At 42.8% G+C, this 20,335-nt stretch overlaps 1 protein-coding gene across 1 annotated transcript in view; it reads left to right on the forward strand.

Annotated features, from left to right (window-relative positions):
- Window positions 1-17,333, forward strand: part of LOC110524944 (A disintegrin and metalloproteinase with thrombospondin motifs 19) — a 123,986-nt gene extending 106,653 nt beyond the window's left edge. The window contains exons 22-23 of the mRNA XM_036976698.1: window positions 7,347-7,524; window positions 14,180-17,333. Coding sequence (XP_036832593.1) covers window positions 7,347-7,524; window positions 14,180-14,331 — 330 coding nt within the window. The 3' untranslated portion in view covers window positions 14,332-17,333. The remainder of the gene's footprint in view (window positions 1-7,346; window positions 7,525-14,179) is intronic.
- Window positions 17,334-20,335: the final 3,002 nt, after the last annotated feature.

Here is a 20,335-nt window from a genome sequence, read left to right on the forward strand (position 1 = left end):
TGCTGTTATTATTACTACTAGTACTATACTGCTGCTACTACTACTACTACTACTACTACTGCTACTACTGCTACTAGTACTACTACTGCTACTACTACTACTAGTGCTACTGCTACTAGTACTTCTACTGCTACTACTACTACTACTAATACTACAACTACTACTACTATTACTGCTACTACTACTACTACTACTACTACTACTACTACTACTACTACTACTACTGCTGTTATTATTACTACCAGTACTATACTGCTGCTACTACTACTACTACTACTACTACTGCTACTACTGCTACTACTACTACTAGTTACTACTATTATGAATTACTACTACTACTACTATTACTGCTACTACTACTACTATTACTGCTGTTATTATTACTACTAGTACTACTACTGCTGCTACTACTACTACTACTACTACTACTACTACTACTACTACTGCTGTTATTATTACTACTAGTACTATACTGCTGCTACTACTACTACTACTACTACTACTACTACTGCTACTACTACTACTACTGCTGCTACTACTACTACTACTACTACTACTGCTACTAGTACTACTACTGCTGCTACTACTACTACTAGTACTACTACTACTAGTTACTACTACTACTAATTACTACTACTACTACTAATACTGCTACTACTACTGCTACTGTTATTAATATTACTACTAGTACTACTACTATTGCTTTGCTACTACTAGTACTACTACTGCTACTACTACTACTACTACTACTACTACTACTACTACTGCTGTTATTATTACTACTAGTACTATACTGCTGCTACTACTACTCCTACTACTACTGCTACTACTACTACTGCTACTACTACTACTAGTGCTACTGCTACTACTACTACTACTGCTACTACTACTACTATTGCTACTGCTAGTAGTACTATACTGCTGCTGCTACTACTACTGCTACTACTACTACTACTAGTGCTACTGCTACTAGTACTATACTGCTGCTACTACTACTACTACTACTACTACTACTACTGCTACTAATACTAATAATTATAATTTAATAATAATGATAATAATAGTGTTCTATTGAACTATTTGGGTTGTTATTTGTCTGGATCATCTCACCGATTGAGAGTAGTTTCACAATAAACAGTAAGTCAATTGAGTTCCAACCTTACTGACCTCAAACCTGATTCTCTTGCTCTTGCTCTGGTGCTGCTGGTGAGTCTCTGATCCACCTCTACGCAGACGACACCATTCTATATACTTCTGGCCCTTCTTTAGACACTGTGTTAACAACCCTCCAGACGAGCTTCAATGCCATACAACTCTCCTTCCATGGCCTCGAACTGCTCTTAAATACAAATAAAACTAAATGCATGCTCTTCAACCGATCGCTGCCTGCACCTGCCCGCCCGTCCAGCATCACTACTCTGAACGGTTCTGACTTAGAATATGTGGACAACTACAAATACCTAGGTGTCTGGTTAAACTCTACTTCCAGACTCACATCAAACATCTCCAATCCAAAGTTAAATCTAGAATTGGCTTCCTATTTCGCAACAAAGCATCCTTCACTCATGCTGCCAAACATACCCTCGTAAAACTGACCATCCTACCGATCCTCGACTTCGGCGATGTCATTGACAAAATAGCCTCCAATACCCTACTCAATAAATTGGATGCAGTCTATCACAGTGCCATCCGTTTTGTCACCAAAGCCCCATATACTACCCACCACTGCGACCTGTACGCTCTCGTTGGTCATCTACAGGTCATCTACAAGAGCCTGCTAGGTAAAGTCCCCCCTTATCTCAGCTCGCTGTTCACCATAGCAGCACCCACCTGTAGCACGTGCTCCATCAGGTATTCCAGTGTTTTACTTGCTATATTGTATTTACTTTGCCACCGTGGCCTTTTTTTTACCTTTACCTCCATTTTCTCACCTCATTTGCTCACATCGTATATAGACTTGTTTATACTGTATTATTGACTGTATGTTTGTTTTACTCCATGTGTAATTCTGTGTTGTTGCTTTGCTTTATCTTGGCCAGGTCACGATTGTAAATGAGAACTTTTTCTCAACTTGCCTACCTGGTTAAATAAAGGTGAAATAAAATAAAAACAATAAATATATTTACCATATCATATAGAGACAGAAACATAAACCTTTTACCTTATCATAAGTAGACATAATTGCAAATGATTACATCCTTACAATAGAAAAAAAAAAAAATTTAGTTACGAATTGAACTTTAATTAAATTAGTTGACTCTTCACATGGGATGATTTCACTGAACAACAAAAGAAAGGGAATATTGAATGATCCCCAATGATCCATCACATCTCCTACAAACGTTTTCAACATACATCTGTAAAATGATAGTCTAGAAACTAAAGCTTTGGATGTCCTCCTCTCAGGATTCCATGTCTTCTCCCTGGACCTCCTCAATGTCCACCTCTTGAACATTAGACTTTGAGGCCTCATCTTCACTGTCACCTTCCTACCTGGTTGAGAATGGCTCATTGTCAGGGTCAAAAAGCCTCAAATTTGCCCGGATGGTCACCAATGTTTCAACCCTTGTATTGGTCAGCCTGTTGCATGCTTTGGTGTGTGTGTTCCCAAACAAGGACCAGTTGCGCTCTGAGGCGGCTGATGTTGGTGGGATTTGGAGGATGATGGAGGCAACAAGGGAAAGCCTCAGATCCACAAAGTCCCTTCCACCAGGTGGCTGATGAGATATGCACAACTGTCATATTGCATCTCCATCCCAAAACCCTTGCTTGGAAGTGGATTTCGCCAGACTGCCAAGAACCTTGCCCTCATCCAGGCCAAGGTGATGAGACACGGTAGTGATGACACCATAGGCCTTGTTCATCTCTGCACCAGACAGGATGCTCTTGCCAGCATATTTGGAGTCCAACATGTACGCTGCGGCGTGATTGGGCTTCAGTCAGAAGTCTTCACGTTTTTTGATGTATTTCAGAACTGCAGTTTCTTCTGCTTGGAGCAACAGTGAAGTGGGCAGGGCAGTATGGATTTCTTCTCTTATATCTGCATGCAGAGTCTGAACATCAGACAGGATGGCATTGTCTCCCTCAATCCGTGCAATGGCTACTGCTATAGGTTTCAGGAGTTTCCGGCTGCTTATCACTCTCTCCCAAAATACATCATCCAGGAGGAACCTTTTCATGGGGCTGTCCATATCGGCAGACCGTGATATGGCCATTTTTTGGAGAGACTCCTTCCTCTCCAGGAGACTGTCAAACATGATGACGGGTGTTGCAACGGGTGTTGCTGGGCAGCTTCAATGTGGTGCTCTTATTCTTCTCACTTTGCTTGGTGAGGTAGATTGCTGCTATAACTTGAAGACCATTCACATACCTAACCATTTCTTTGGCTCTCTTGTAGAGTGTATCCATTGTTTTCAGTGCCATGATGTCCTTGAGGTGCATATTCAATGCATGAGCAGCACAGCCAATGGGTGTGATGTGAGGGTAGGACTCCTCCACTTCAGACCAAACAGCCTTCATGTTCACAGCAATGTCTGTCACCATTGCAAATACCTTCTGTGGTCCAAGGTCAATGATGACTGCCTTCAGCTCATCTGCAATGTAGAGACCGGTGTGTCTGTTGTCCCTTGTATCTGTGCTCTTGTAGAATACTGGTTGAGGGGTGGAGATAATGTAGTTAATTATTCTCTGACTGCGTTCCTCCATTGAGTCAAAAAAAACTTCTGATTCCAAGAGGATCATGAACTGTTGCTATCGATAAGATGTCTAATTCATAATTTTCACCTCAAAAGTAGAGGGACTTTTGTCAGAGGTTGCTAGTTGTGAGCGCTAAGGGAACTTTATGCACTTGGCCAGATAATTCTGCATCTTTGTTGCATTCTTCACATATGATTTGGCACAGTATTTGCAAATGTACACAGCTTCTCCTTCTACATTAGCTGCAGTAAAATGTTTCCACACATCAGAAAAAAATAGTTTAAAAAACACAAATACAATTCCATGTACATATAAATAGTTAAGCAGTTTGATTAAACAACTCCTTTGTAAGATACATGTTTTAAAATGAAACGTGTATGGAAACAGGTGAATTAACACTCCTCAGTTAAAACCCACATGGTAGCAAAAACGAACTACCAGAAATTGTTAATAAGTTAGAAATTATTTAAACACACTTTGCTGTAGGCTATTATTTACTAGCTAACAAAAAATCTGTATGTCGTATAAAATATATTCACCCCACCCATTACTGTAATCAAAACTTACCAGAAAGCATCTAGTCCCTGGCTCAGACAGTGTAGTAGTGTGGGCTCAATAGCATGTCATTAGTGTGGCAGATCTTGAGAATCAGCTGTACATGTGATGGAAGAATGCACTGTGGATACAGAGGATTACAATTCCATTAAATTGGGGATAGTTTAACCAAAATATGCAACAAGACCTAGAATTGCCTTATGTGTATCCCACAAAAAAAGGTTAACTGTCAGCTAACTTTCCTACCCTTTGCAACCCTACTAATAATCCACATTTCCACTGTGTTAACAGTTGACTCAGATGCAACCCTACATTTCCACTGTGTGTTAACAGTTGACTCAGATGCAACCCTACATTTCCACTGTGTTAACAGTTGACTCAGATGCAACCCTACATTTCCACTGTGTTAACAGTTGACTCAGATGCAACCCTACATTTCCACTGTGTTAACAGTTGACTCAGATGCAACCCTACATTTCCACTGTGTTAACAGTTGACTCAGATGCAACCCTACATTTCCACTGTGTTAACAGTTGACTCAGATGCAACCCTACTACCCTTTGCAACCCTACATTTCCACTGTGTTAACAGTTGACTCAGATGCAACCCTACATTTCCACTGTGTTTTAACAGTTGACTCAGATGCAACCCTACATTTCCACTGTGTTTTAACAGTTGACTCAGATGCAACCCTACTACCCTTTGCAACCCTACATTTCCACTGTGTTAACAGTTGACTCAGATGCAACCCTACATTTCCCCTGTGTTAACAGTTGACTCAGATGCAACCCTACGACCCTTTGCAACCCTACATTTCCCCTGTGTTAACAGTTGACTCAGATGCAACCCTACGACCCTTTGCAACCCTACATTTCCCCTGTGTTAACAGTTGACTCAGATGCAACCCTACATTTCCCCTGTGTTAACAGTTGACTCAGATGCAACCCTACATTTCCCCTGTGTTAACAGTTGACTCAGATGCAACCCTACGACCCTTTGCAACCCTACATTTCCCCTGTGTTAACAGTTGACTCAGATGCAACCCTACGACCCTTTGCAACCCTACATTTCCCCTGTGTTAACAGTTGACTCAGATGCAACCCTACATTTCCCCTGTGTTAACAGTTGACTCAGATGCAACCCTACATTTCCCCTGTGTTAACAGTTGACTCAGATGCAACCCTACATTTCCCCTGTGTTAACAGTTGACTCAGATGCAACCCTACATTTCCCCTGTGTTAACAGTTGACTCAGACGGCCCGCCCCTTTGTGAACCGTGTTCCAATGGGATGGTCAAAGGGGTGAGGTTGTGAGAACTGGGAACGGACGCTTTGTTTTCAAGTAACTCTTTTTTTTTCTTCTCTTATTTGCTTCGACTCTGTGGCTTGCAGAACCACAAATCCCTTCATGTGTGACTATAAACCACATCATTTGTGGTAATGCTAATAAAAAATACCCCTAGATTACTTTACATAGTCGTTATAACATGTACACGGCCCATGTACAGTAAATACATGGGAATGAACTCAATCACACCTATAAAATTGTTTTAACTAGGTCTATCCTTATATAAATACACGGGCTTACTTACTTTTACTAGTTGATTATTTCCTGTCTGTTGCATTGTTGTATTCTCTGTCTGTCTGTCTGTCTGTCTGTCTGTCTGTCTGTCTGTCTGTCTGTCTGTCTGTCTGTCTGTCTGTCTGTCTGTCTGTCTGTCTGTCTGTCTCTCTCTCTCTTTCTCTCTCTCTCTCTCTCTCTCTCTCTCTCTCTCTCTCTCTCTCTCTCTCTGTGGAAATCTGGAAATCTACAAATTGTCATGGAGAGTGCTCTGTCATATCACTAAACCCTGAGATGTATTTGCCATCTTCTCGAGCCTCGGTATGGCTAAAGCAGACTAATGTATCGGGTGAATAGGAGCGCCGTCGAGGCTGTTTTCTCCCCGCTCGCCCCGTCCAGACATGCCTGATCCCCAACATGCTGTTCTAGTCACAACAGCTGTCTGTTATTTAAACACTAACCTCCACATAAATGCATTACGAAGTCAGCTCATGTCGAAAAAGCCTTGAGTTGAAAGCGGACGGACTCCATCTCCCCAACTCCCACTTCTTTGAATGTCTAGAAAGCTGTTTTTTAAAAAGGCATTGGAGAAGGGATTACAAGACTATATTAATCTGTCTCTGCCACTATTCATCGCAGCGCCTCCTGTATAAATTCACTCTGTCTCTGCCGGGTTGGACATATTTAGGCCTGAGTCTCTCTGTGTTTTGGCAAACAGCAGTCGACCACGGAAACAGCTCGAACTGGCCACAGCCAATCACTGAAGCCGGTGTTCCACTCATGCCTTGGCAGGTCTTTTACCTCAGAGACTTTTTTGGCTTGGCCCAAGTGAGTGATGCAAGCTCATTATATGGATCACTCATACATACAGCCACATACTGGAGCACTGACCAGGGGCTGTGGTAGGGGACACTTAACATGAGGTCAAAAGTCCTATGCTTTCGTAATCTAACGGATATCATATCATGGCCAAACTCAATTCCATGAAAAGCAGGAGTGTCTGCTGTTATTTCCTTTCAATATGTGTCCAATTAAGACCTAGACAACCAGGTGAGGGGAGTTCCTAACTCATCATTTAAGACCTAGACAACCAGGTGAGGGGAGTTCCTAACTCATCATTTCAGACCTAGACAACCAGGTGAGAGAAGTTCCTAACTCATCATTTAAGACCTAGACAACCAAGTGAGGGGAGTTCCTAACTCATCATTTAAGACCTAGACAACCAGGTGAGGGGAGTTCCTAACTCATCATTTAAGACCTAGACAACCAGGTGAGGGGAGTTCCTAACTCATAATTTAAGACCTAGACAACCAGGTGAGGGGAGTTCCTAACTCATAATTAAAGACCTAGACAACCAGGTGAGGGGAGTTCCTAACTCATCATTTAAGACCTAGACAACCAGGTGAGGGGAGTTCCTAACTCATCAGTATGAGCTCATAACAAAAAGTAAATATATTATTATTATTATATTTTGCATTGTATTTGACATTATGTCCACTGACATAATCTTATGCTGTGTGTTACGGTGTTGATAGTGCTCGGTCACCTGTGGCAAAAGCATGCAGTCCCGGGTTATCCAGTGCATGCACAAGATCACCGGGCGCCACGGCAACGAGTGCTTCTCGTCGGAGAAGCCAGCGGCGTACCGGCCATGTCAGCAGCAGGCGTGCAACGAGAGGATCAACGTCAACACCATCACCTCGCCACGCCTGGGTGAGTATCATGCATCTTGTCATCACGATCACCACCTCCCGAGTTCATGTTTAACAGGGTAGGGATCCATTCCAATTCAGTTCAGAAATGTTATTCAGAAAATGAAGTGGACAATTGCCCTTTTATTTTCAGAGTCGGGGTTTTATCAACACAGTTTATTCTTAAAGTTAAAATAGATTGAATATCAAAGAAGGCCAGAACTCACTTGATGCTTGCATGGGTTTAAGACACGCTGAGAAAAGACAAGAGCTGAGCTCTATATTCAGAGCCAGAATGTAATATTATTTTTTAGCATTGTAGATAAAAAATTATCTTCACCAACCCCTGGAGGACCTTACTGGTCGTGGACAGAGAAATTATTGTACCAGGCTGTGATGCAACCGGTCAGGACACTCTCAATGGTGCAGGGGTAGTATTTGGAGAGGACCCGGGGCGGCATGCTGAATTTCTTCAGCCGACTTAGGAAGTAGAGACGCTGTTGAGCCCTCTTGACGAGTGGTGGTGTTGTTGGTCCATGTTAAATCTTATGTGATGTGGATTGATCCTGATAATAATTCATCTATAGATTAATATAATAACCTAATAATAATGAAGTCCTGTTGTTTCTACTACTTACAATAACTGTTCCCCAGACGCAGCTTGTATCACCATTCCAGCTCCCTTACCTATCATAGCTTCCCAAGTTCATTGAAGGTTCCCTAGGGTTGTTCTGTCTCATTATTTGAGTATGGTACGAATCCATTAGATACATCATCTGTCTCACGCACAACGGGCTCTCTGACAGACATCGCGCTGTGTAGGGTTTCCAAAAAAGTATCCTCAAAGTATCTCGAGCTCATTCCCGAGTCAGTTCAAAACCCATTAATTGGCGAGCGTTGATGTGGAAAGTTTGGCCCACCACTTCCCCGGCAATCTAAATGTGCCATGTTTTGATGACTTCATTAAAAATATTATGTGCGGCCTCAAGCTGTGGGATTATGCTGTGTTGTATAATACCGCCTATTCACGAGCATGCCAGACACACCACTCAACGACCTCCGTTGACCCCAGACACAAGTGCCATTTTTTATTTTTTTACATTTATTTTTAAAGCCTGCAGTGAATTTCACAGTTTACACGTTCCACCAACTCTTCTGCCCACTCGTCCCTGTGTGTATCCCTATGGGCCCTGGTCAAAAGTAGTGAACTAAATAGGAAATGGTGCTCTGGTCAAAAGGAGTGCACTACATAGGGAATATGGTGCCATTTGGGATGCAATCACTGTGTTTAGGGGCTGGATGGTACCAGATGACGATGTTCGAAAATGTTAAGCCTTCTGGGAAGAGTGCGCATAGTTCATCATAAATTGCAGCTGGGGAAGAGTTACTGAAGCTGGGGCTGAGGCTGATTCTGCTGAGGTTGATTCTGGGGCTGAGGCTGATTCTGCTGAGGTTGATTCTGGAGCTGAGGCTGATTCTGCTGAGGTTGATTCTGGGGCTGATTCTGCTGAGGTTGATTCTGGGGCTGAGGCTGATTCTGCTGAGGTTGATTCTGGGGCTGAGGCTGATTCTGCTGAGGTTGATTCTGGGGCTGAGGCTGATTCTGCTGAGGTTGATTCTGGAGCTGAGGCTGATTCTGCTGAGGTTGATTCTGGGGCTGATTCTGCTGAGGTTGATTCTGGGGCTGAGGCTGATTCTGCTAAGGTTGATTCTGGGGCTGAGGCTGCTGAGGTTGATTCTGGGGCTGAGGCTGATTCGGCTGAGGTTGATTCTGGGGCTGAGGCTGATTGTGCTGAGGTTGATTCTGAGGCTGAGGCTGATTCTGCTGAGGTTGAGAATGAGGCTGCTGAGGTTGATTCTGCTGAGGTTGAGAATGAGGCTGCCGATGTTGAGACTGGGGCTGAGGCTGATTCTGCTGAGGTTGATTCTGAGGTTGAGAATGAGGCTGCTGAGGTTGATTCTGAGGCTGAGGCTGATTCTGCTGAGGTTGAGAATGAGGCTGCCGAGGATGAGACTGGGACTGGGGTTGCTGAGATTGAGACTGGGGCTGCTGAGGTTGAGAAGGAGATTGCTGAGATTGAGACTGGGGCTGGGGTTGCTGAGATTGAGACTGGGGCTGCTGAGGTTGAGGTTGGGCTGAGGCCGGGCGGATATATGGCATGATGTTTTAAATTAGTGTACGCCGGCTCACGTTCTCGTCCCGAGCAGAGATGCAGCTGGAGGGAGGGGTGTCTGTGGTACGCACCAGGGTAGCAGCTCTGCCCCCTCCCTCCTAAAACCTTCCCAGCTGGTAATGCTAAGCTCCTCCAGGAATCTGGGAAGTATGAACGTTTGTGCCTCAAGCCACTCGCATTCATTTTTTTTGCATATTTCCTGTTTATCCATTCTATTTAGAACAGACAGACAGACATCTGTTGGAGTACAATGCTAGATCAATTGAATCTGTATAATGGTACAATAGAGACCGAAGGAAAAAAAAACAGACAATTGTCTGCTCAATAGTCTGTTCAATGTGAGATAAGGGCTACAAAGTATAAAAATACCATCAAAAAACATGCTTAGACAAAAGGCCCACAAGCCACATAGATATAGGACCAATACCACTGACATACATATTACCATGCAGTCAATAGCAACTAATACTATCACTGTTTTTGCATACAATCAGATAACGTCCCTCTGTTCCTACTCCCCGCCTACAAGCAGCAACTCAAGAGGGACCCATCAACACAGAATAGTGAAGTGCTGGACAGTGGAGGCAGACTCAATGCTGTTTTGAGAATAATGATAGGAATACAGTACCAGTCAAAAGTGTGGACACACCTACTCATTCAAGGGTTTTCTCTTAAAAAAACCCTTGTAGAATAATAGTGAAGACATCAAAACTATGAAATAACACATATGGAATCATGTAGTAACCAAAGAAAGTGTTAAACAAATCAAAATATATTTTCTATTTCAGATTTTACATAGCCACTTTTTGCCTTGATGACAGCTTTGCACATTCTTGACATGCTCTCAACCATCTTCATGAGGTAGTCACCTGGAATGCATTTCAATTAACAGATGTGCCTTGTTAAAAGTTAATTTGTGGAATTTCTATCCTTCTTAATGCATTTGAGCCAATCAGTTGTGTTGTGACAAGGTAGGGGTGGTATACATAAGATAGCCCTATTTGGTGAACAACCAAGTCCATATTATGGCAAGAACAGCTCAAATAAGCAAAGAGAAATGACAGTCCATCATTACTTTAAGACACCTCCCCCCTCAGAACAGCCTCAATTTCATGAAGCATGGACTCTAAGTTGTCGAAATCGTTCCACAGGGATGCTGGCCCATGTTGACTACAATGCTTCCCACAGTTGTCAAGTTGGCTGGATGACCTTTGGCTGGTAGATCATCCTTGATACACACAGGAAACTATTGAGCGTGAAAAACCCAGCAGCGTTGCAGTTCTTAACACAAACCAGTGCACCTGGCACCTATTACCATACCCTGTTCAAAGGCACTTAAATATTTTGTCTTGCCTATTCACCCTCTGAGTGGCATACATACACAATCCATGTCTTAATTGTCTCAAGGCTTAAAAAATCCTTAATTAACCTGCCCTTCATCTACACTGATTGAAGTGGATTTAACAATTGACATCAATAAGGGATCAGACCCGCAATGCATGTGGCAATGACTACAACTACAAAGGTAGACAATACCGAGCCATTCAGGAGGACTCTCGCTGTTCCGGATGACCAGGTGCTTTCGCTCTCCGAGGCTGACGTGAGGAAAAACTCTTAAATGAGTGAATACTCACAAAGCCACCGGCCCAGATGGCATCCCTGGCCACGTCCTCAGAGTGTGTGTTGACCAGCTGGTGGGTGTCTTTTCAGACATCTTCAACCTATCCCTGTCCCGGGCTGTATACCCCACTTGTTTCAAGGACACCATCATAGTCCCAGTGCCCAGACTACAGACTATGGTTAGTTTATAGTTTTTAGTTTACCTTTAAAAGAAGGTGACATGCTCAATTGACTATCGCCCCGGTAATCGTGAAGTGCTTCAAGAGGCTGGTCATGTTCTGTACAGCACCCTCTGCAACTGGATCTTGGACTTCCTGACGGGCAGACTACAGGCTGTGAGGATTGGCAACAATCTCTTAACACAGGGGCCACGCAGGGGTGTGTCCTCAGTCCTCTGCTGTACTCTCTGTTGGCTTTGTACGACACTAACTTCATCATCACGTTTACTGACGACACCACGGTTGTAGGCCTGATAACCAACCAAGACGAGTCAGCCAATGGGAAGGTGGTAAGTGAACTGGCATTGTGATGCCAGGACAATGACCTCTCCCTCAACGTCAGAAAAACAAAGGAGTTTGTTGACTTCAGGAAGCAGAGGTGGGGGGTGGGGGGGCTGTAGTAGAGAGAGTCAGCAGGTTTAAGTTCCTCTGCGTCCACAACACCACCACTCGTCAAGAGGGCTCAACAGCGTCTCTACTTCCTAAGTCGGCTGAAGAAATTCAGCATGCCGCCCCGGGTCCTCTCCAAAAACTACCCCTGCACCATTGAGAGTGTCCTGACCGGTTGCATCACAGCCTGGTACAATAATTTCTCTGTCCACGACCGGTAAGGTCCTCCAGTGGTTGGTGAAGACAATTTTTTATCTACAATGCTAAAAAAAATATATTACATTCTACTGAGTCATTTACTTTGTTTATATTCTTATTTTAAATAAAACAAATAAAAAATATGGTATTACTATTGTTTCTTATTGTTGTTGCATTGTCCAGAAGGAACCTGCAAGTAAGCATTTCATTGAACGGTGTATGCCATGTGTATGCCATGTGTATACTATGTGTATACTATGTGTATACTATGTGTGTACTATGTGTATGCCATGTGGATACTATGTGTGTACTATGTGTGTACTATGTGTATACTATGTGTATGCCATGTGTATACTATGTGTATACTATGTGTATGCCATGTGTATACTATGTGTATACTATGTGTATACTATGTGTATGCCATGTGTATACTATGTGTATACTATGTGTGTACTATACCAGTACCACTAATAAAAACCCTGTTACACCTCTACTACTGTGTATCAATACCAATGGGCTCAGCCGCGCAGCGGCAAACTAGACTTAGCAGTTGAATTTCCCATGAAGACAAAAAGATGACTCAGACTTTTCCCATGAAGCCAAAAGGATGACTCAGATGTCAGGAGGCAGAAGAATGAAGAGGTGTGAGTTGTTTTACTGTCTGTCGCCATGGCGTTCCCACTAATCCCACCCCAGCCACGGGTGTTGTGTTCCGTTGTGTTTGCCTCAAAAACAGCAGAACGCCATCAAGAGAAGGGTTACGTCTCACCCTATTCCCTATGTAGTGCACTACTTTTGACCAGGGCCCATAGGGGTCTGGTCAAAAGTAGTGCACTAGGGAATAGGGTGCCATTTGAGACGTATCCAAGAGGTGGCAGCCCTCTGTAGCTGCCTCTGGAACGTTCCGAGGTAAAATAGAGACCGTGGCAGTCCCAAACGGCACCCTATTCCCTATTTAGTGCACTACCCCAAGAGCCCTGGTCAAAAGTAGTGCACTACATAGGGGATAGAATGCCATTTGGGAAGCAACCCGTGTTGGTGGTCCCATCGCAACGTCTCATTGGCAAAGAGGGATGTTTACAACTCCTGGCTTCATTACCAAGGCTTGTTCACTTCAAGAAAATATGTCAACACAGTGTCTATGCCCCCGAGATCTGAGTTTATTCAGAATGCTGCCGATGCAAATGGAATGCGATGGAACGGTCATAATATAATGTTTTGTTGATAAGGTGACAGAGTAGTGTGTGTTGCAGAGTGCCGACTCCCCTACCCAGCACAGCAGCTCCGAAACACAAATGAAACAAGGTTATCCTTGTGACCTTGCGTCCTCTTGAGAACTCTGCTCTAACGGGTGTTAGTGTTAATGGACTGAGTATTTGAGGACAGATTTTACTGAGGCGCGAGAGAGACAGAGAGAGAGAGAGAGAGAGAGAGAGAGAGAGAGAGAGAGAGAGAGAGAGAGAGAGAGAGAGAGAGAGAGAGACTATAAGTCAGACCTATGATGAAATAGACCATTTGGAAGCTTTTGGACAATATAGGACTTCTTGAGTCTGTGGGAATGTGCAATAATCAGCAATAATCTGCTTCTGCAATCATCATTTAGTCATTGTGTGTTTTAGGTGTGGCTAATAATTTTCTACTATAATACCCATTATTTTTGACAGCCCTGAAATTACAATGTGGCAACTGGACTTTCAATGTAATCTCTGTTTTACATGATATATTTTATATTTTTATTTTTATTTAATCTCCAATGAATGCAAAGTTGAATCAGTACATAGAAAAGTAAATGTGAAATGTGTATAATACTGCCACCTATTGGTGATGTACTGGAATAACCATTTGATAAAAAGCCATGTTCATCTGTTATTCAGTGTTTCAGTACATGGATGTTTCCTAATCCTGGTCCTCTGCACTAACACACCCAGTTCAACCAATCACAGGCTTGATGATGAATCGAATCAAGTGGGTTACTGCTAGGCTGGAACAAAAATGTTCACCCTTTTGGATCCCCAAGGACCAGGATTAGGAAACTGTGCACTATGTCAAACTGAATCTCTCCTTTCATCCTCTGTAGCTGCCCTGACGTTCAAGTGTTTACGGGACCAGTGGCCGGTTTACTGCAAAGTCATCCGCGAGAAGAACCTCTGCCAAGACATGCGCTGGTATCAACGCTGCTGTGAAACTTGCCGGGACTTTTACGCACAGAAGATGCAACAGAGGAGTTGACCCTCCCCTCACCCCCTCGCCCCCTCCTTCCAGGGGCGAACTTAGGTGTCATATCCTATTTATGTATATCAAGTGCACTTATTCCAACACGTGGGATGGACAGAACACACCTGTTTCAACCTAACCAGCTGTAGATTATAAGCACTGTAAATGTGTCATTAGTACGTTATGTTATTGGTATTGAGTCCATACCATGTCATGTTATTGGTATTGAGTCCATACTATGTCATGTTATTGGTATTGAGTCCATGCTATTGCCATCTTTTTGGTATTGAGTCGATACTATGGGAATGTTATTGGTATTGAGTCGATACTGTGGTAATCTTATTGGTATTGAGTCGATACTATGGTCATGTTATTGAGGTTGAAGCGATACTATGTCATGTTATTGGTTTTGAGTCGATACTATGGTCATGTTATTGGTATTGAGTCCATATTATGTCATGTTATTGGTATTGAGTCAATACTACGTATGTCATGTTATTGGTATTGAGTCGGTCTAAGCACATCTCTTTTGAGGGTGTAATTGTTGACCAGCCTTCACCTGGTATCCGTTGAGCTGATATACTGTAGATCTACATAAGGATCCAACTCTTTGGTGTTTTTGGAGAAGTTTTTGTTTTTAATCATGTTAATTCATGCTAATATTTTGTAAATGTCTTACCATTTTCCATACTGTATTTGTTCTGATTTATCTTCATTAATATCACATTGAAAATCAGGCAAAATCCATCAAGGTTTACCACTTGTAGTTTCCATAAATTTAGTTAACCCCGTATAATGTAACCAATGCAATAGTGCCAAAAGTGCAAACTACAAACTTCATTAAGCGTACCATCGGACCTAGGTCTACTGGTTTCCTATCAGTTTCTTCCCCCAAAAAAACAGAATGTCCCGCACACTGTTTATGCTCCCAGGTACCACGGTTTATCGGACAACATTTCCATCTGTAAGGATCTTCATCAGGTCAAAACAACCAGACAAAACGACCTGACGAAGATCCTTATGGATGGAAACGTTGTCTGATAAAAGGTGCTATTTGGGAGCATAATCAGTGTGTTGGACTTTCTGTTTTTTTTCTTCTCAAGTTTACTTCTTTAGCCCAGCACAAACATTTCTATATATTTCAGCATTGGTGAACTTCATGCTATCTGCTTGGTATAGCCACTGCTGAGACTTTGGCTTCCAGCCGTGAGTAATTACAATGACGTTCTTGTCCTTCGTCAAGTTTAGCAAAAATGTGGTTAGAGACACAAATGGTACTGTATGTTTAATCTATCTCAAACAGAATTCACAATACTGTCCATTTAGAAGCAATACTGAAAGCATTGACAGCTGCAAAGACTCTTACGTTTGATTGATATGAGGTTTTAGGGTTTAGGGCTTTCAGCTCTTCATTTGCTTTGTACATGTTTGGCTTAATGTCGAACACTGTAAGCAACAACGTGTCTTTGGAAGGATTTGGATAATTGATGATACTTCTAGTAACGACAGCGAATATATTATTGTTATTAACGCTCTGTTTATGTGGTGCTAATTAGTGTACTTGAGTGAACTTTTGGATATCGAGGCTTGAACATAAAGTGTTGCCAAATAGCCGAGGCTTGCTTAAAGTTGGAGAAAATACCTTATTGTAACATTTACTAAATTCGTCTATGTCTATGCATATGTTAACAATAGTGCTGGCCTTAGGATCTGTTGGGACTGAAACAATTGTGTGGAAAGCTTGAGGGCACACATCTTTTCCCGTTGAATTTAACATTGACATCAGGGGTGTGTTCAGTGTGTCACATAGCGGTCTTCAACGGAAAGGGTACTGTACTGAACGACCAGTTGAAGAACGGTGTATGGTGTGTGTGCTGCCTAAACCAGATCTTTACCATGATAAGGCCAGACCTTGCTCGACATTGCGGTGTCAGGTTTGTCCCGCAGTCTTGTGAGATTGTATGGTGTGTGTGGTGTGCTGCACGAGTTTTGCGATTTAAAATGGTCACACACATATTGATCGGCCCACACGTATATTGATCAGTTCACACCCACATTGATCAGGCCACACCCATATTGATTAGGCCACACCCATATTGATCCGCCCACACCCACCAAACGGGAGCAAACATACCTCAGAGGCTGTTACGGGAACGCTGTGCATCCCTTGGGGGGAAATGTAGTTCAGTAGCAAACGTTGAATCGAACTGAATGCATCCCTGTTACGCGCACGGATCTCTCCAAGTTAGGATTTGGATCTAAGTGTCTTCATTAGGGTTTCTAAAGGGAAATTATCCTCCGTTTTAAATCACATGATCTGTATCGATATTTCAAAATGTGTTTCAAAATCACTAAAGGGACATTATTTAGTCATATAGTAGACTATCATCCATATTTCCGTCAAATAGTTAGTACAGTGTGGCCGACCTTGGTTGTGTACACCAGGATGAGCCCACGGCTGTCTTGTATGTTAAAGTCAATGTTAGAACGACAACATCTGAACAGCAAGCTGCTTCCCTGAAACAATCTGCTGTACATCCTATTCACACAACGATGACCGTTTATAGTGTACCACTCCACGGCCCTCTACTTGAATAGAGATAATGTAGAACTAAGAAACACTGTACATGTTTACACTGAAGTACTGCTGCACTGGTATATGGGTTGGCTCCGGGGTGAAGTATCCCCTAGGTACTGTTCCTAGGACCCTAGATCAGCGTCTAGGGGCAACTTCACCCTACTCTGGTTCCCATGAGCCCTCAGTCTAGGCGTCACATGGGTGCAAAAAAATACTGCTTGGTTTACACCTTCTGTCATTGGCTGAAAACAAGTTGAAGTTGAGTGTCGTTGAATTGAATTAAAATTGACATTTTATAGCACTGTTAAGGCCGTGTCATTTTTTAATGGCTTCCAACATACCCGTGTGTCTCGTTGTCTCGTAATGTCTTGTTGGTTGTGTAGGAGAAAAAACTGCCTGCATATCATGTTCCTGAGAAAATAATAAAATAGATTCTCCATTATTTGTTTGTTCCTATGGTTTTCATGTCACATTGTATTCCTTGGATTTTTCCTTGAAGGCTAAAAGTTGTCCTCAAAACAACTAAATAAATAAATACAAATTGTGAGCCTCATGCTTTACCAACTGAGCCATAACGGGCCACTGATTGTTGCTCCTAGATCAGGCCTGTCAATGAACACAATGAACTATACAGATTCCTGACCTCTTTTTAATGTGTCTCAAATTCAGGCCCATTTATACAAGGCTACAGTTTACCAGATACCACTTGGAATTTTGGTCCCGGTCTGGTTGCCTAAACCAGATAATTACCATGATAAAGCCAGACCTTGTTCGACATTGAGGTGCAAGATTTGTCCAGCGGTCGCCTGCTATCAGGGATATAAACTATCCCACAAACCTTTAATTTATTCTGAGTCTGCTTCAAATGGTGAAACTTTGTGTCATGACGTTGGCCTGGGGGTAGGTTTATGACAGTCATAAATACCTCTCCAACCTTTTTCCTCTCTCTACCCTACTGATGTGACATTTGAAAATCCCTTGGTTAACATAGAGATTCTGGAAACATCAGAAGGTGGGGGGGAATGAACCATATTTTGGTAATCCGACCAGTTGAACATATGCGTGGTACTTAATGAATATGATGTCAGTTCGGTTGTCATCTGAGACATTCTCATCAATGATAGGATGACAAACTCTACATTTGAAAGTCTACACATTAGAGTTATCAGATTCACATGGAATTGTTGGGCAATTTAAACGTTTGAATATAACATTATTGGTGAAAAGATGAAATGTAATTTTAGCTTCCAAATGAGAGATTTGGGTTTTCATAAGGTTAGGGCTCTGCTCAATCAGTGGCCCGCCCCTGTGAAGAGACATGGGTTATAAAACTATGAAAACACACCCTTCTCCCTCCACTATATAAAGCCTTGACGAAAATGTAACCTGTTCCGAGGATGTGAGGACAACGGTCCATATGTTAAAAGGACTAACATGTCAACTGTTCCGGGTACATTAGGATGACGATCCGATGTCAGAATGGTTCAGATAGTAGGTAGGGCCTCCCGGTTGGCGCAGTGGTCTAGGGCACTGCATCGCAGCGCTAGCTGGGCCACCAGAGACTCTGGGTTCTCGCCCAGGCTCTGTCGCAGCTGGCCGCGACCAGGAAGTCCGTGGGGCGACGCACAATTGGCCTAGCGTCGTCCGGGTTAGGGAGGGCTTGGCCGGTAGGGATATCCTTGTCTCATCGCGCACCAGCAACTCCTGTGGCGGGCCAGGCGCAGTGCGCGCTAACCAAGGTCGCCAGGTGCACAGTGTTTCCTCCGACACATTGGTGTGGCTGGCTTCCGGGTTGGATGCGCGCTGTGTTAAGAAGCAGTGTGGCTTGGTTGTGTTGTGTTGTGTTTCGGAGGACGCATGGCTTTCGACCTTCGTCTCTCCCAAGCCCGAACGGGAGTTGTAGCGATGAGACAAGATAGTAATTACTAACAATTGGATACCACGAAATTGGGGAGAAATGGGGGTAAAATCTAAAAAAATAATAATAATAATAATGGTTCAGATAATAACTACAGAACGAAGCCAACCTCAGCGTAAGCTTTGGTTGCGAATGGTATGAACTTTGAAGTGAAGTGATACTTCCTAGCCGTTGAGTTAGCAACAACAGCTAAAAAAGTGGGCTAGGAAAGGACAGAGTATCCGGTCTACCACCCAACGACGACACAAGCCTTCCATTAGAGAGACACTCTTCAGTGGAAAAAAGGACAAAGGTTGGGCAACATGGCAACATGGCCACCAACCTATCGAAGCGCAGCTCAGAGTAAATATTTATTGCATTTTCCTTTTCCAAATGGGCGGTAATTTACTGTATTTACGATAGAGTAGTTGCCTACAATTGACACATCGCTTCTCCCTTTGTCTTCCCGCTCTTTCACTCAAACCCAACCCCTTTTCTTTGTGTAACCAGCTGTCATATCTGTTCTGTCCCCTAGGGACGTTTTCCTTTATGACATAATTTGTAATCAATGTATGATTCATTCTGTGTATATGTAATTCTGTGTGATTAGTTAGGTATTTAGTAAATAAATAATTAAACCCAATTTTGTATTGCTGATTCAACTTGTTAGTCAACTTGTTAGTCAGGGTTCGTGAAGAAGAATTTTCAACTTTCAGATGAGACTGAAATAAGGTGACGATTAATATTGACTGCTAATGATGTAAAATATGGTCTTTAAGAGTTTATTCGGAAGATAACTGCTCTATGCCCCAACTTTCATTACATTTACATGATTCACTCAATCAGGTAATATTAATTACGGAGAAAGGATTTTATAGAATAGCATGTCATATCACTTAATTCGGCATAGCCAAAGACATGACACTTTGTATCACTGGAACATATCAATACCTAAGATATAACTGCTGTGGATTTAATAAGACTACTACAGTTTATTACTTAAGGGAAAAAAGTATTACATTGTACAAATCTTGCATTGTATTGCATAGCCTATGATACTTATAGCAATTTCCCAGTACTGTACTAGTTACAGCCTAATCAAGGGCTTGATAAATGTTGATCAGTTCGATCAGTGAATCAGCTGTGCTCCTATTGGAATAGATCACCTAAATGTAGAGGTTTGGGAAACACTTAGTTATATAAATATCACACCTTGGAGCATTGTATTAGCCTAGCATTAGACAATACTTAGGTGTACAGGTGTCTGTTACCTGGGGTATGACTCCACCATCTCACCCTGCTGCCTGGCACCGTTGGTTAGTTCCCATCACAAGAGGTCAGGTTGGGTTACACACACACCCCTGCAAAAGACACCTGCTCATAAATAGCGGCTCATCAATAATTCCTGATCGTGATGGAGGCACCGTGTGTAGCCTCGTGTGTACGGACCAGAATTGCGTTCAACAAGGCAAACAGTGTGTGAACGTAGGCCTGGTTGAACGCGTCTCAGCTCCTGTAGAGCTCCGGGCTAAAGAGGACCTACG

Source organism: Oncorhynchus mykiss, chromosome 5 (genome assembly GCF_013265735.2).
Source record: "Oncorhynchus mykiss isolate Arlee chromosome 5, USDA_OmykA_1.1, whole genome shotgun sequence".
Classification (NCBI taxonomy): domain Eukaryota; kingdom Metazoa; phylum Chordata; class Actinopteri; order Salmoniformes; family Salmonidae; genus Oncorhynchus; species Oncorhynchus mykiss.